The sequence below is a fragment of the Ruditapes philippinarum genome, unplaced genomic scaffold (genome assembly GCF_026571515.1).
Source record: "Ruditapes philippinarum isolate M1 unplaced genomic scaffold, ASM2657151v2 ctg3795_1_1_1_1, whole genome shotgun sequence".
Taxonomy (NCBI): Eukaryota; Metazoa; Mollusca; class Bivalvia; order Venerida; family Veneridae; genus Ruditapes; species Ruditapes philippinarum.
The window spans coordinates 100565-117500 of NW_026856850.1; the positions used below are offsets into that span (position 1 = coordinate 100565).

Genomic DNA, 16936 nt, shown 5'->3' on the forward strand with positions numbered 1-16936 from the left:
ATAATATCGCTATAAGCCAAATGTCAAATTGGATCTCACGCCTTCAAAAGGGACCTCTCAATTTGAATCTCACATTAAATCCCGTTTTAATGTCCGTACAGCAATTGTTTTACCCCCAACGAAATACATTTTAATGAAAAGCATGTTAAGACAGTAAACAAATCAAAATTTATAGGTATCCTTGAGCTATTGAGCGCACTAACACTATGTGATATGAGTTTTCAGGGCGTTTTTTTAATCATTGACAAATGAAGGCATTTTCAAAACATTAACGTGATGATAGCAAAAATTAAAAACCGGTGTCACGAATAGAATTCTATATTAAATTTTATACACATACAACTGCATCAACAGTTCTTTGAGAGTCTTTACAGGAGGAACTTTGTGCAAGTTATTCAGTGACATGGGAGGAAAGAAATCGAAACCTAGTAAGTTTTCTATTACATGGTAGATTTTTTCTGCATCTATAAATGTAAATATGAAAATTGTTCGCCGGGAAAAGCTGACTGTAATGGTATTTTTAATTAAGTTTAGAAAAATGTATCAAGATATATATTACATTAATTTCTTTAATTTATTTTTTAATAAAGAGACAAACAACATAATACATTTGCTAATGTTAAGATAACTATGCTACCTCCCGTACAACAATATTTCTATTATTTATAGTCGAATTTGAAAATTTCCACTGTCTTCGTTGCTTTATGTAATGACTAACAAATTGATAAAGATGACGATACTATCTTACAATCTGTATGTAGTCATGACAATAGCAAAGCATTAATTTATAACAAATCGTAGCATTTTTGTACAGAGAAGATGGGATTTTCTAGCATATTTAAAAAAGGTATATATATTTTTTTACGACGCGGTCAGTTCCGAAGAAAAATTGACCAAAGGTAGTATTAACTCGCACATGCGCAATCTGCATAATGCAAAAGAACATCGCCCTACATAGAAATGTAATATGCGTTCACAGACGTTTCGAGTTAGTTTAAGGTAAATAGTAGAAAATATTAGACATTTATATAATAACAAAAATGAAAATATATAATTTTAGAAAAAAAAGAGGTCAACTAAATTGTTGTTGAGATGGTTCATATGAAAACTGAAGAAATTTTATAAAATATGAAATCGAGGTTAATCATCTTTCTGGGAAAAAAACAGAACACGATATAATGAATTTTTGGATTTCAGTTAACCTGATTTTTCAGTGATTCAAAACAGAAAATGTTTAAGGCGCGTAAATTTATCTATTTTTTTCAAAATCTTGAGAAAATGGGTACTAAGTCGTGGCCACGAGATAACTAAGTCGTGTCCACGAGATACTATGTCGTTGCCACGAGTTACTAAGTCGTGGCCACCTGAATGCTAAGTCGTGGCCACGAGATAGCTAAGTCGTGGTCACGAGTTACTAAGTCGTGGCGACGAGATAGCTAAGTCTAGGCCACGAGATAGCTAACTCGTGGCCACGAAATACTATGTCGTGGCCACGAGTTACTAAGTCGTGGCCTTTTACTGACTGGTGAAGTAGGGGTATCCTTGTTACTACAGCACATGTCTAGTTAATTAGGGAAATTCACATAAATGGTGTAATCTGATTGGTTATTTATCTTGTGGCCACGACTAAGCTATCTCGTGGCCACGACATAGTATCTCGTGGCCACGACTTAGCTATCTCGTGGCCACGACTTAGTAACTCGTGGCCACGACATAGTATCTTGTGGCCACGACTGAGCCATCTCGTGGCCACGACTTAGTATTCGTGGCCACGACATAGTATCTCGTGGCCGCGAGTTAGCTATTTCGTGGCCACGACTTAGTAATCGTGGCCGCGAGTTAGCTATCTCGTGGCCACGACTTAGTAACTCGTGGCCACGACATAGTTTTTCGTGGCCACGAGATAAATATAAACACATACATGTCACCTTTGTGCCACTGTAGTAGTGAAATAACACACATGTTACCCGATTATTCGTAACACATGCAGATGCACGTCAAACTATTTACCACTTCACAAAATTAATAAACATTGATGCGGTAAGTATATGTAAAATGTACTTAAATTACGACTTTCATAATTTTACGTGATGAAGTATGTCATGGTACAAAAGCGTTCCGATGGAATGATATTGTAAACTAGCTGGAAAAAACGGTCACGTGTCAATCTGTTTTGCACTTACCGCCTTGTCTTTCAAAGGAAGTGTACAATACCAATTGTGTTTTATTTCATAATACAGGGGTAATAATATTTTATCTTTAACACCCTACTTGTTTCAATTTAAAAGTCGAAAAGATACATTAAACAGGGTAATGTTTGTGCTTTTCGATTATTGAATAATTAGTCCCCCGTATTTTCATATCTCTGTTATTAATGTTTTAAGTAAATACCACTTTCAGTCATCCCAAAATAACTGTTTTCTGGATGACAAAGCTTGAAATCACGCCTTTTATGCCTTTAGGTATGATAGATTAGATTGTAGTCTTTTGTTACTGCGTTTTTGCCCTGCGCAGAATGTGCATGCGTGACATGCAGTATCCGTTATCATGGAAAAATCGAATTGAAAAAAGGTCAACAGCATTGAAATTAAACAATGTATAGCATGCTTTATCATAGAACCTTAGGTATGACGATGGAACAAAGGTGGAGGTTCTGGATAAAGGAGACGACTGATTCAAAGACTGACCTCACTTCTGTAACAAGGCTTGAACATGTTATTGTAGCATAAAAAGCACTACAAAATACGTGGATGATATTTGTTATTAAGATAATATTTATTTTTATCAAATGGTATCTGATATCTTACAGACTTAAATTTAAGGACATCATTTTGGATCTTCACTATCTTCACTATACCGTCAATAACAAAACTGTTCATACAAAACAATATGATAAGAGAGGTAAATTTGGTTTTGGATTAGTAAATTATCCACACTTAAATAGAGACGTAGCCCCATGAGACATCTTACTGGGTAAATGTATCTCAGTTTATAAGATTTTGCTAGAGCTTGTAGCCACGTAAACGATTTTAACGACGGAATGTAATTATGACTAACAATCCGCTCAAACAATGCTACGGCTATCATGAATTACGAAAATATTTACTATTCTATTATCGTATTATCGATTTAATTTCAAAATTATGGCCCTGTCCTGTTTTTCTTTGGAGTCCTCCTGGGCTCCTTGCCGCTGACGCTTTTTGCTGGGTCGGATGGGGGCTGCGTTCATTGAATGCCGCCTTTCCTTATCGATCTTGTTTATCATATTTTGTCTTATTTTATAACCCTAATGCGGTTATGTAGACCATTCCTCTTTATTTCTCTGCTTTCTTATGTCTATCTTTAAATCGTCGTTTTTACTTTTCTTGTCGGATTCTATTAATACCCATTATGTATTACTATGTACAATTTAGATAATCACCCGGTCCATGATTTTGCCTTGTGCCTTGTCCTCTTTTAGTTCGGTGTCCACACTGTCCTGCTTGATTCCTTGCCGGAGGTCCTATGTTGCTGAGTCATGTGTGGTTGCGATCTTTTAATGCCGTTATTCCTTGTTGATATTGTATTCCATATTTTTTGCACATGAATGAGGCAATTTTCCTTATAGAATAAACAAATTATCTGTGAATCACCATCATATTTAGATCCTAAAAGACAGCTTACCTACATATAGATATCTGGAAAAAAGTTATCCCTATAATGCATTCAAAACAGTACAAAACTTGCTGCCATTTTCAGTCCGAAGGGGTTTCACTCACTCGTGTGTTTTTATGAAAGGTAGGTGAAAAGCATAATGGAGAAATTGTTCCTTGCAAGAGTCAAGACGCACTGTGTATATTAGTTGTCCTTCATAGCGAATCTCTGTAACAATGTTGGAGCTTTCTTTTCCATTTCCTTGTTTAACATACATGTATCACCAACGAAGATCTCATTTCCATGCACGAGTTTGTCATGTTCTAGTCTACTGCTTGCTGAGAAATTATATATGCTTTTCTTTAAACGTCATAGACGATCTTTGATCCAAGATCATAATGAGGCAGGACTTTCGCCATTCTAATATTTGTGTTTTGTACTTAAATATATGTGTCAGAATAGAGATATGGGTGTTAATTTAACATCAAACAGTTAGGCTTAGTAAAGCATCAATTACGTGAATACCATGTGGATTTGGCAAGACCCTCTTTATTGACAACTTCGTCATGAACATGTACATAGTACAGTAGGAAATCGCGCTGTCAAAAGTCAAAGGAAAACTGTCAAGTAGGAATTTAGCAAAGGATTGCACTCCTTTACACTGGGTGAGAACTATACTGCATTATGGAAACCTTGCTTTTTAGACTGTTCACTTTAACTGTGAAGAGACAGTTGGCCTTACCTAATCCTGTAACTTTAGGGCTGAAGAACCAGACAAACACTGTGCAGAAATGGTGAAACACCAAGACGGAGAGCTTTGATCTTGTCAACATATATTTGAGGTTAAAGTCTCAAACCATCTCAGTTCATGGAAACGCCCTGATTTATACAACCAGTCAAAATAATACGCTTACTTTACCTACCCACCTATGGTTTGTCGCATACAGCTTACATGTCGACGAAACATAGGTTAGGAGTGTTTTTTTTTCAGTTTTGACAGTCAACTTTTTATTACTTGGGGACCATACGCCGCTTTTCATGGAATGGCACGGAAGTGTCACATTGAAGGTTCCATGATAACCGCCGTATGAACACATCTGCGGATGTTTCTAAATTCAAAATTTTACTATTTCATGTTTAAATGTTGAATTCTGCTTAAGCCGGTGCTAGGGGGCGTGGACGGTAACTTGCACTTTCCAGTACGGTACTTGGATGTCACAGCCCTTTTTAGTGCAAAACAACCGGAACATAGCTTGATTACTATTGCCATTAACGTTTAAAATTCTTTATACCGTTTAACACGAAATATTGAGATTATAAAAAATGAATAAGTGTGACCCAAACCTTGACCTGAGAAATGTCAAACATTCGCTATGCACAACAACTCGTTAATGTTCAAATTTCCGTCAAGTAGTATCACTTTTGTACCACCAATTTAACGATACGTTGCAAACAGAAGGACGGGGGCGGACGCCCAGGAGTATAATCATACGCTTGTTATTTTTTCGATCGTAAACAAATATTACTTTGGTAAAATATAATATATCGTGGAGGGTGATAAAACAAAATACTCACATTTGACAAGACAATCTCGACCGAGACGATATCTCACTTACCTTAGGAACTTTGAATTCTTTCATGTGAGGAAATTATCTAGCTAGCTTACGAAACGTCAGTGGTTCTACTCAGGTGCCCGTTCGTAAAGCTGGATCGTCGCCATATGACCTATACTGTGTCGGTGTGACGTAAAACTCAATCAATCAAACTAACAAAAACAAACAAAAAAACTTATTCTTATTTATCATTCCATTCTACCACCCTCGGTGAGCCGGGATATTTATTTACGTTTACCAGCATTCAATAAACGCCACCTCCAAACGACCCAGAAGCACAGGACTATCGACTAGGAGCCCAGCAGCACATCAAACGAAAGAAGGACAGGGCACAAGGCAAAGCAAAACTGCAATAAAATAAACAAGAGCTGTTACGCAAAAGTGACGAATGCCCACGGCAAGGTTTCTTAAGCATGTGACACAACAGCTTCATGTGGTGGACATTTATTTTTAAATCCTTAAATGCATGACAGTCTGCTTGAGAGAATAACAACTTTCAAACTATAAAAGAAAGTGACCTTACACACAACACGTTGTCTTGATGTGGTATAAATTTGTACCAAGTTATTTTAAAAAATTTCAATTATCCTCAATTACAGTAGGGACACGAATGAAAACCTACAAACTCTTTTCTAGAAAATGAGTACCTTTAAACTGTAAGAGAGACCTTGGAGGTAGGGATGTGGTTCTTGGAAGCGACACGTGTTTTTGTGGTATATATGCTACATTTAAGTCCTTTCGTGCATGACAAAGTATCAGTCCAGACAAAAATGTGTCCTTTGAAACTCTACTTGTGAGAATGTGAGACCTTCAAACTGTAATGTGACATTGACCTTAAATTAAGCACATCACCATCATATGACTTTTGTGCCATGTAATTTTAAAACCCTTCCATGCATAACAATTACATTTTGGACAGAATTTGTACTTTCAATCCCTTAGAGTGACCTTAACCTTTTAGACAGTGATATGCACCTTAACCGCGTCACATTGGTTGGATGTGATAGACACTTGTGCCACATTGGTCTTAGACCCGACACGTTGCCTTGATGCAGTAGAGAATTTTGCCAAAAAATTTTCAAAATCCTTTGATGCATGACAAAATTAAACCCGGAAACGAATGTTTGTACCTTTAAACTCTAATTTTGATAGTATACACCTTCAAAATGCAAGTGAGACATGGACCTTTGATGTAAGGACGTAGTTCTGGGTCGCGACAGATCGAAGTGATTTGATAGATATTGGTGTCAAGCTATTTTAAAACCCCTCTTTGCATGACAAAGTAACAGTCCGGATACGAATGTTGTGTAAGTGAAGACCCATAGACAGACAGTAAGACTTGAGCCTTAGCCGCAACATATCGTTTTGATGAGGTTGACATTTGTTCTTTTTGAATCCTTCGATGCGTCCGGATATGAATGTGTATCTTCAAACTCTTCTCGACAGATTAAGTATTTTTATTCTATTTGTGTGACCTTGACCTTGGAGGTAGGGACATGGGTCTTCGACGCAAGATGTGTGTACCTATAACCTCTAATTTGATATGTGAAACTTCAAAATGTCAGTGTGACATTGACCTTTGAGGTTTAGCCAAGTTAAAATGTTTTGATCCTGGAACCCAAAAATATTAACAACAGACAGGTCATGTCTAAATTCTTAATGAGTCTAATAATATTCAGTAAATAAGCAATGAAAGTTACCGCGCAAAACCTTTATGTTATTGTTTCATGTCTATTTACAAAACCATGCAGCAGGTCTTAATGAATACTTAACTCATCCTCAATCTGCTGATATACACATTGGACCATAGCAGACCTATTATTATAATTTTGATAGTGGAAAATGTTCATTTTTTATAATGTTATCGGTGGTTTTGTATTTGGTACCTTATAGTAAGCCGTATGGTGTTGAATTATTTTCTTTTCAGAGTTGTAGTAGGGGTCCAGGGGCAGATAGGGGTTGGGTGTCTAAACACCGATACTGACACCTGTGACCTAGATCAGCCACACTTCCATTTCATCTTGATAAAGTCTGCACTGTTTGCTGTTTTGTCTAAAATTTAAAACTTTCCCTGATAAAAATTGATAGTTTTGTCCTCATTTAAAATGTCCATTTAATAAGTTAAGTGTTACTTAGGCAGAGGCAAGATGACTTTCTCAAATGATTTTATGCAGCATAAACAGAAAATGTTTACCACATTTTGTTTGAGTCTCAGTAACATATGAAATCTTGAGATCAATGATATAATGATACAAACCAAACAACAAGCATATTCTGGTTTTTAGTCACATGTACACACATAAGGTCATATTGTTATGTTACTGCTCCACAGTGGTGGTAGATAAAAATCAAGTGACAAATTAATGATAATCTGTATGTAAGCTGTATGTAGGTGAAACAAATTAGGTCAATGTTTAAAATCGTGATAAAGCAGACATAAAAGCAATGAAGACTTGGCTCATCGAGACTGGACAAAGTTCGCATAGATATCAGTCATCTCTGATAAATGATTGATAAACACTTAAATATCAACAAAATAATCGGTGGAAAGTGGATAACGGATATTTCTCACACTTTATGGCTACTAATAGATAACTTGAAAGATTACAATAGTCGCATTCAAAATTTGAGCTGATAAATGTTCATCGTTACATATTAAATCATAAGCAATTCATACAGATACTTTTAAAATGTAGTATAAAATAAATGCAAATTTTACTATGAGACAATGTTGCTTGTTTTATCTAGTTTCTAGAAACCTTAAACTTTACTAGTGTTGTCGCATCGTATTTCTTTATTTTCTTCTGACTTGTGTCGTAAGAATGATGGAATGTTTGACTAAAATTAAAGTAAGATAACAAGGTTTAGCTCATTCACGTGCCGCTTTGTGACTCCGTTAAATTGGTATTGCTTTTTATAAGTTAAGTATAAAAATGCGAAAAATGTTAGCGTCACACTATAGTTGTGTCAATTAAAATTATTCTTTTTTCTGTAAAGTCTTTATTTAGGGTATGTCATTAATAAAAGAATATTTTATTTTATGCTTTTCAGTGGATTACTGATTTATCCGTGAAAATTATATTTGATAATTTCACAGTGAAAATTATCAAAATATAATTTCACTTTTTTCAATGACGAAACTACTTTTTAAGATTTTCCCCATGTGGTACCTCAATTTTATTTTTACCGACAATTCTGACAATGTCAGGCTGTTAAAAGAAATAGCAAAGCTGAAATAGATAAATAACTTAAATGTCAAAAGTAACACAGAGAGAAAACTTACTTCTATTCCTTCAAATTCCAATCACCAAATTTTGTCTCTAAATTTTTTTGTTTCGTTTTTACAGTCTGAAAAATACATTCCTTCCCCATGCAAAACGGGCTCTTGATGACATTTGGGCATATTAAAGTATCCTACGAGCAATAACTGCCGTATGCTTTATGAAAAATTGAAAAGCATTGACAGCCATCACTCGTAAAATAAGTTAAAACAATCCAGCGTTCCTTCAGCAAGCTTCCAATTTTTCCATTTTCCTAGCTCCTTTTCTGAATGTTTTCACTTCTGTCAACACTTATTTTTTGTCTGTTACAATCCTCAAATAAGTTTTCTTTCTTTTAAAAAGGTGTATGACTAACAAATCCAAATTAATTTTTCTGAATCTTACACAATTATTTTCCTCCCATGAAATACACAACTTTAAAAAATGGCTGCCGTTTACATTTTAGAAAGCCAGGTCTAATATAAATTCGCAGTAAGTAACAGAAATATGGATGGATGGTTGGAATTTTCTCCTGCAAGAATTGTTTGTTTTTATGATTAAAACAAGCGATCATTCATATTTTTTTAATAAAATGAATAAATATCACCGTCATTTAACCTTGATTGGCGGACTTATTTTTCAGCTCAAGACTTCTTGTTTTAAATGAGAAATTCCGTCTAAATGGGGCTCTCAATGAGGGAAACAGATTTTAATATTAACGTTAAAATTATGGAAATTTCGTTTTAACTTGTTTTTAAGCATAAAATAAAAAGAAAATTTGTCTGTTTGTTGTGTAAGATGTAATTTTATTTCATCTCGTGAACTTTAAAAACAGTATTCTCACTCGTGGCTACGCCACTCGTGAGAATACTGTTTTAAAGCTCACTCGATGAAATAAATTTCATCTTACACACAAACAAACAAATATCCTCTATATATTCGTGTATATTTTATGTTTATTACTGAATTTATTGAAAGTTATGCTTGCAAAATATAATTTTATTCATCTCGTTCAATAAATTTGGTAATATACATACACTCATTCAATATCCTCTTTATATAGGAGTTGCTATATTAACATAATGTATAGTTTTTACAAATATTTTCATAACAATTGTCGGGGAATCTTTTGATTGAAATTAGTATGTTTCAATATGAAAAATTATTCATGCAGTGTGAAATGTTTTATGTTTGCTATGACTATATATATATTACTAAGTATAAATGTCGTTAAATAAAACTTAAACATGCCAAACTCAAAACTAAGATCAAATGACATTTGATCGTGATCGGCAATTACCTCTATTTAGTCAGTACACATTTTGTAAATTTCCCTAAAAGTGATGATTTGAAGAGAAATAAGCCCATAAAGTCCGTAAAAACTTAATGTTAGCATGATAAAGGATAAGGTTACAAAGACTGCCTTTGTTGCAAAACGCCAACGATACAATACTGCTTCATATACTGAATCTCGTGTTTTGAATTGATTAAGATTTCTTGATACTTGAACAACCCAACGAGTAAAAGACCAATCAGAAGGAACTAAACGTTACACAAACATGTACACACAACAATTATATGTCAAGCTAAACGACCTTTAGGAATAAATAATAACACATATTTAAATTCTATTTTTCCAAGATATACATCAAGTTACAGCAAAAGCGCTGGAACAAAAAACAGATTAAAAGCATGAATCACATCAAATAACATAAAATTGCAGACTGAGTTTGATTTTGGTCTAAAAATGAGACATTGAAAGAGTGAAACATCACTCACGCACCCTAGCACCGGCTTGATCGAGTCTCTGAAACCTTTTAATAAAAATTATTGGAATAAATGATCCCGAAGAACCAAGAAAATACAGCAATACTAAGTGAAGTACGTGGCAATATTTTATTGATATCAATTAATTGTGTAAATAATTCTGTGCTTTTTAACAGAAACCTAAATAAAGCCATGGAAATGTAAGCTGCTGGCCAGTCAATCAATGGAATAAAGACGGCGCGGAACTCATATTTCATTTAATATAGTTATATATTGCCGGACTACAAGAACAATATGTAGCAGAAAATTTCTGTAAAGTAAAAGCTAATTCTAGGAACACAGAAACGAAGAATGTGAAACCTTGAAAGAAAGCTGTTACAAATTAAAGAACAATGGCGCAGTGGAAAATGGGCCAGAACGACGAGGTGGGGGTAGAAATGAAAATGAAAAATAATTCTAGGGCAACGATGAGATACTTATCGTAGAAAAAAATCAAGAACAAATACAAAAGTGTCACCACAATTGTTTGTAACAAAACAAAACATACATCTGAGGAACACAAAGGAACGGTCGGCAGCATAAGCACTGTTGGAATGTTACAATCAGTAAATGGTTCACCAAACCTCACTCTCAGACCACCATGATCCTTTTAAAAGAAACAACGTAATCAAAGTGATTCCCCGCCAAGTGAAATTCTGACATGTGTCATGGTTACAAATTGTGTAATAAGTAAAATATGATAAACAAGACCAGCATGGAAAGGCGGCGTTCAATAAACGCACCCCCCCCCCCACACACACACAGCCCAGCAACAAGGACCAGTGCCAAGGAGCCCAGGAGGACCCAAAAATCAGGACAGGGCGCAGGCAGAGCACGGACATGATCACTTTAATTATACATAACAGGAAATAAATTGTAATAATAACCGACAAGGTATTCAAATACAATTGATTGATTGATGAATAGGCCCACAAAGTAAAAGGGCAAGTACGGGGAAGGGGAGGGGCAAATTTGTTTTGTTTTTAAAAAAGGGGCAAAACGGAAGATACTTACAGTAACCGAGAAAATCAACAAGAAGCGACACAGAAGTGTCACCATTATAGTGAGAAACAACAAAGAAATACATCTGAGGAACACAGAGGCGCAGCTTTGGATCGGTTAGCATCATAAGTACTGCTGGGGAGTTTAAATCGGTTAATGGTCACCAAACCTTACTCTTAGCCCCACCATGTTTCTAAATACGAGACACTGTAAATAAAATGATTCCCCGCCAAGAAATTCTTACAGTTGTTATGGTTACAAAAGGTAAGCAACACACAGAAATGATCATGTAGAATCATATAAAATAAATCCCAATTACCTTAACAAAAGTAGTCAATGTCTTAAAGGAAGACAGATCTACAAGAAAATCACCTACACGAGCCCGACAAAGTAAGGCAGAAGACGAACATTAAGACACTTTTGTCCCAAAGGGCTTTAGAAATTGTTAGTCATAGTCTCCCACTTGGTCAGTCAGTGTGTAATCATAAGAGGAAAGCGTAACCACACTGGCCATAGCTTTCGCAGAAGCGGTGGGTCTACCGGTGCGGCGATGGAGATTTCGTCGCAGAAGCGGTGGAAAAACATGGCTGTCGGATAGTTTTTTGCTGGTGTCGGTAAGTTTATGACTTATTTGTACGTTATGTTTTTATGTTCTACTGATAACACCTAGTGAGACTGGAGCCCACATATGTACTCTTCCAACTTATAACACGCATGGGGTGCAAATCATGACCAGTTATGCAAACACTTCTGTACAGTTTGACGAGGAGACGCCACTTTTGCCTAATTTTGTTTATAACACTTCATATGTACTCAAAACTACCCCTAGATACACTGGCATCGCATCGTATGTACGATAATTACACAAAACAACCATATTTTGGAACTTTTGGAAATTGATTTTACTATTTTAATAAAAGAATTGACAAAAATTGATTACAACGCAGACGGCGGTGGATTCGATTGCAACGCAGTGCGGTGGGCCCGATATCATTTATGTCCTTTTTTTTAACGTTAACGTCACCGACACTAAGGAGTTGAGCTCCAAACACCTAAAAATACAAATGAAATATATATTTGTTAATCCTAACACATATAGTTGTTATATATATCAATGAAAGTAAATATACGCTTTTTTGCATCATGTACCTTATAAATATGTTTTTATAAAACAATCCCTGTTTTAGATACTAGTTTAACATATTGGGGTGTATGTTAACTATGAAGTGCTTAAATGGTAATTTTAACTGATAAATTGAAATAAAAATACTTAAAGTTTGTATTTTCTTTACAAACTATGCATTCAGTTAATTTATAAAATGTCTTGATAAATTAAATTCCAGTTTGGACACTAGTTCAACATATTGAAGTATATGTTAACTATATATATAGCTTTAACTCGTATATTGAATTTAATCTTTCAATTTAACAAATCAAAATGTTTTTGTAGTTTAACACACAAGAGTCATCATTAACTATGTATTGGTCATAAATATATTTTGAACTTTATTTTTACTTATGAACAGTTTGTGATAAAATTTTAATACATTGATAAGATGAGGTGAGATGAGATCTGTTGATAGTGACACTAACTTAAGCTTTATTGCTTTATCTATTTTCTTATTTTATTTATTTCATTTTTTTAATATAACTTTACATGTTAACATTAAATTATATCAAATTTTTATTTAACGTGTACAAAGCTATAAATAGGCTGCATGTAATATAAAAAATTATAGAATGCATTTTGAAATAAAATATTACAAAATACCTGACAAAAAAAGGTAGACGAAAATGTTGTTTATTGGCCTATGAGCGAATTGCACATGCACGCGTTCAAATTATCGTATATTTTTGTTTGTAAATTGTAATTGTAATCTTAAAGTCAGAATTTAAATTGTCGCTCTTTCGTTTTCGTTGCTTTTCACGGTCTGTCGTTCCTCCTTTGGTTGGACAGTTTGGTGGTTTTTTGCTGTCCAACTTTGTGTCATCTATTATTATAACGTTTGCTACAATTGTTTTCTATATGAAAGCGTATTTGAAGTTTCTGATTAATCTTTTAAATTTATATCATAATCTATTCTTAGACAATAAAGACGTCTGGCTCTGCCAGACATTATCAATCAAATTTCTATGTTTGTATTTTAACTCTACTGAGGATGACACAAATTAACAAGGAGGAACATGTACCGTGGTAAAAGTAAAACATAAATACATTTCCAAACTTTTCATGAAAATATACATGAATGTTGAGGCCTTAAAACCTAATAATTGTATATTTATTAATTCCAGCCCATATACTTATCATATATTTCAATAAAACTTACATATATGCTGTTTTGAAGAAAAAGTAAATATTTATACGTCAAAAATATACACAAAATTACGGAATGCCGTTAGGGCCATTGCCTATGAATGTGTTGATCTGAAACGCGATAGTCGATAGTAACATGATGAAAACGCGAAATCACGAAACTACGATGGTGAAAATGCGAAAGCACGATGATGAAAACGCGAAAGTACGATGATGAAAACGCGACAGTACGATACTACGATGATGAAAGCGCGATAATCTATCGTGTTTTCACCATCGTACTGTCGCGTTTTCACCATCGTAGTTTCGTTATTTCGCGTTTTCATCATCGTACTGTCGTGTTTTCATCATCGTACTATCGCGTTTTCACCATCGTACTATCGCGGTTTCACCATCGTACTATCGCGTTTTCATCATCGCACTGTCGTGTTTTCATCATCGTACTATCGCGTTTTCACCATCATACTGTCGTGATTTCATCATCGTACTATCGCGTTTTCATCATCGTACTATCGCGTTTTCACCATCGTAGTTTCGTGATTTCGTGTTTTCACCATCGTACTATCGGCTATCGCGTTTCAGATTAACACATTCATAGCGATGCCCTTACGGCATTCCGTAATGCGTTGGGGCATCGCCTATGAATGGTTTGATCTGAAAAACGCGATACTCGACAGTACGATGATGAAAACGCGAAATCACGAAACTACGATGGTGAAAACGCGACAGTACGATGGTGAAAACACGATAGTTTATCGCGTTTTCATCATCGTAGTATCGTACTGTCGCGATTTCATCATCGTACTATCGCGTTTTCATCATCGTGCTTTCGCGTTTTCACCATCGTAGTTTTGTGATTTCGCGTTTTCACCATCGTACTATCGACTATCGCGTTTTAGATCAACACATTCATAGGCGATGGCCCTAACGGCATTCCGTACAAAATAAAAAAATGTGTTAGAAAAAAATCGCACATCCTTCAAATCATCTTCCAATTGATTCTATTTCCAATATTTTCGCATTATCCTTTTGTCAACAGGTGACACGAGTCATCTATTAAACATATATTACTGGTACTTATTATATATTTTCATCATATTTTTCTTTTTCAGAAATATCAAACTTCATCTTCAATATACAAACACACTATGAGAAAAAATTTAAACTATCGCCGATTTATTTATTAACAAAATATTTCAACAAATTCAAGCGTGGCACTCAGCTCTACCGTATTTAAATGCGTTGCGCTATGAATGTGAGAACCCGCATTATCCCGAATTACTCCGATTATAGCAAGGCTGGTTCAAAGCGCATTTATATACAGCATATCTGAGAGTCATTTTGTTTTCAAAAAAGCGTATATTTACTTTCATTGATATATATAACAACTATATGTGTTAGGATTCACAAATATATATTTCATTTGTATTTTAGGCGTTTGGAGCTCAACTCCTAATTAAGTATCTGTGACTTTAACGTTAAAAAAATACATAAATGATATCGGGCCCACTGCACTGCGTTGCAATCGAATCCACCGCCGTCTGCGTTGTAATCAATTTTTGTCAATTCTTTTATTAAAATTGTAATATCAATTTTTCCAAAAGTTCCAAAATATGGTTGTTTTGTGTAATTATCATACATACGATGCGATGCCAGTGTATCTAGGGGTAGTTTTGAGTACATATGTAGTGTTATAAACAAAATTAGGCAAAAGTGGCGTCCCCTCGTCAAACTGTACAGAAGTGTTTGCATAACTGGTCATGATTTGCACCCCATGCGTGTAATAAGTTGGAAGAGTACATATGTGGGCTCCAGTCTCACTAGGTGTTATCAGTAGAACATAAAAACATAACGTACAAATAAGTCATAAACTTACCGACACCAACAAAAAACTATCCGACAGCCATATTTTTCCACCGCTTCTGCGACGAAGTCTCCATCGCCGCACCGGTAGACCCACCGCTTCTGCGAAAGCTATGGCCAGTGTGGTAACGTCAAATGTAAAAGCATGCGGTATGTTTTAAAAAGTAGGATCATAACTTCTTTTTATATGAACCGTTTAATGATTTACTTGAGGCAACAGAAAAATAACAATGACCCAAGATCTTACAAAGTTGTAAATCACATCTGCATAAAAATCAGGCTGGCTAATGCCTTATCACAGATGCGTTTTTAAATCACTGTAATATTTGAAATTAAATCAAAGTTACGATTGTAAAATTTTGTAAAATATTAACGTAATTAATAATAGCGGTAGCCTGTTTGAGAAACTTTCTATCAAAGAAAATGTTTAGCCAGTCAAAATGCTTTACTTGCTATAGGCTTTAGCGAATCTAACTAACTGAGATACGCCGTAAAATATTGCATGCGGTACGGCTCTATCTAAATGTGGATAATTTACTATACCAACATCAAATTCATCTCATTTATCATAGATTTTCGTGTGAATAAAATTGTTGTTGATAGTAATATAAGGATCCAAAAATGATGTACTAAAATTTCAAGAATTCGTTGTACTAAGTTGCAGCTCATTACGATAAATATTAGACACCTTTTGATCAAAATAAGAATTATCTCAATTAAAAATTCCATCAAGGTATCTGAAAGTATTGTTAACTTAATGTGCAATCAATCAAAAATTTCACCATAATTCTTTATAAGCCAAATAAGATGTTTGCCGGCGTTTTCGTAGACATACCATAAATTTAATCGCTATTGAATTTGAAATTAAATCGAAATTACGGTTATAAAATTTAGTAAACTATTTCCGTAATTAATGACAGCGGTAGCCCTGTTTGAGAAGATTGTAAGTAATGAAAATATTCCGTTCGTTTAAATCGTTACGTGACCGCAATCCTTTGCGAATCTAATTTACAGAGATACATATAACCCGTAAAATGTAGTATTGGGTAGGTCCAAGTCCCTATAACTTGCACTTTCCAGTACTGTCCATGAACAGGCTCAATCAAACCGAGCCTGCAACATTTTCAATTTTGCCGTGTTGGGCTTTCTTTAGGGATTCTGTATTTATCTATTTGATGAATTGCTGTACCAAAATTAAAGATATCTCTGTTATCATATATTTGTTAGTGACTGTACTTTGAAGATCCAAGTATTATGTATCTAATTTTAACAAATCAATATCATTCGGTTGAAGTTCTATAGGATGAATATGAGGAAACATTTTATCAAAATAAGTATTATCAAAAAATAAATTTATCATCAAAGTATCGGGGTGTGCTATTTTATGTTACAATTACATCTACACCGTGTTGCTTATCTGGAGACAGGCTTAACAAAAAGCTATA

General features: G+C 34.7%; 1 protein-coding gene across 2 annotated transcripts in view; it reads left to right on the top strand.

Annotated features, from left to right (window-relative positions):
* The first annotated feature begins 225 nt into the window (after positions 1 to 225).
* LOC132747907 (interferon-induced protein 44-like) overlaps positions 226 to 16936 on the top strand; it is a 70308-nt gene continuing 53597 nt past the window's right edge. For both annotated transcript variants that reach the window (XM_060737437.1, XM_060737436.1), the window contains exon 1: positions 226 to 428. In XM_060737437.1, the coding sequence (XP_060593420.1) occupies positions 404 to 428 (25 nt within the window). In that variant the 5' untranslated portion in view covers positions 226 to 403. The remainder of the gene's footprint in view (positions 429 to 16936) is intronic.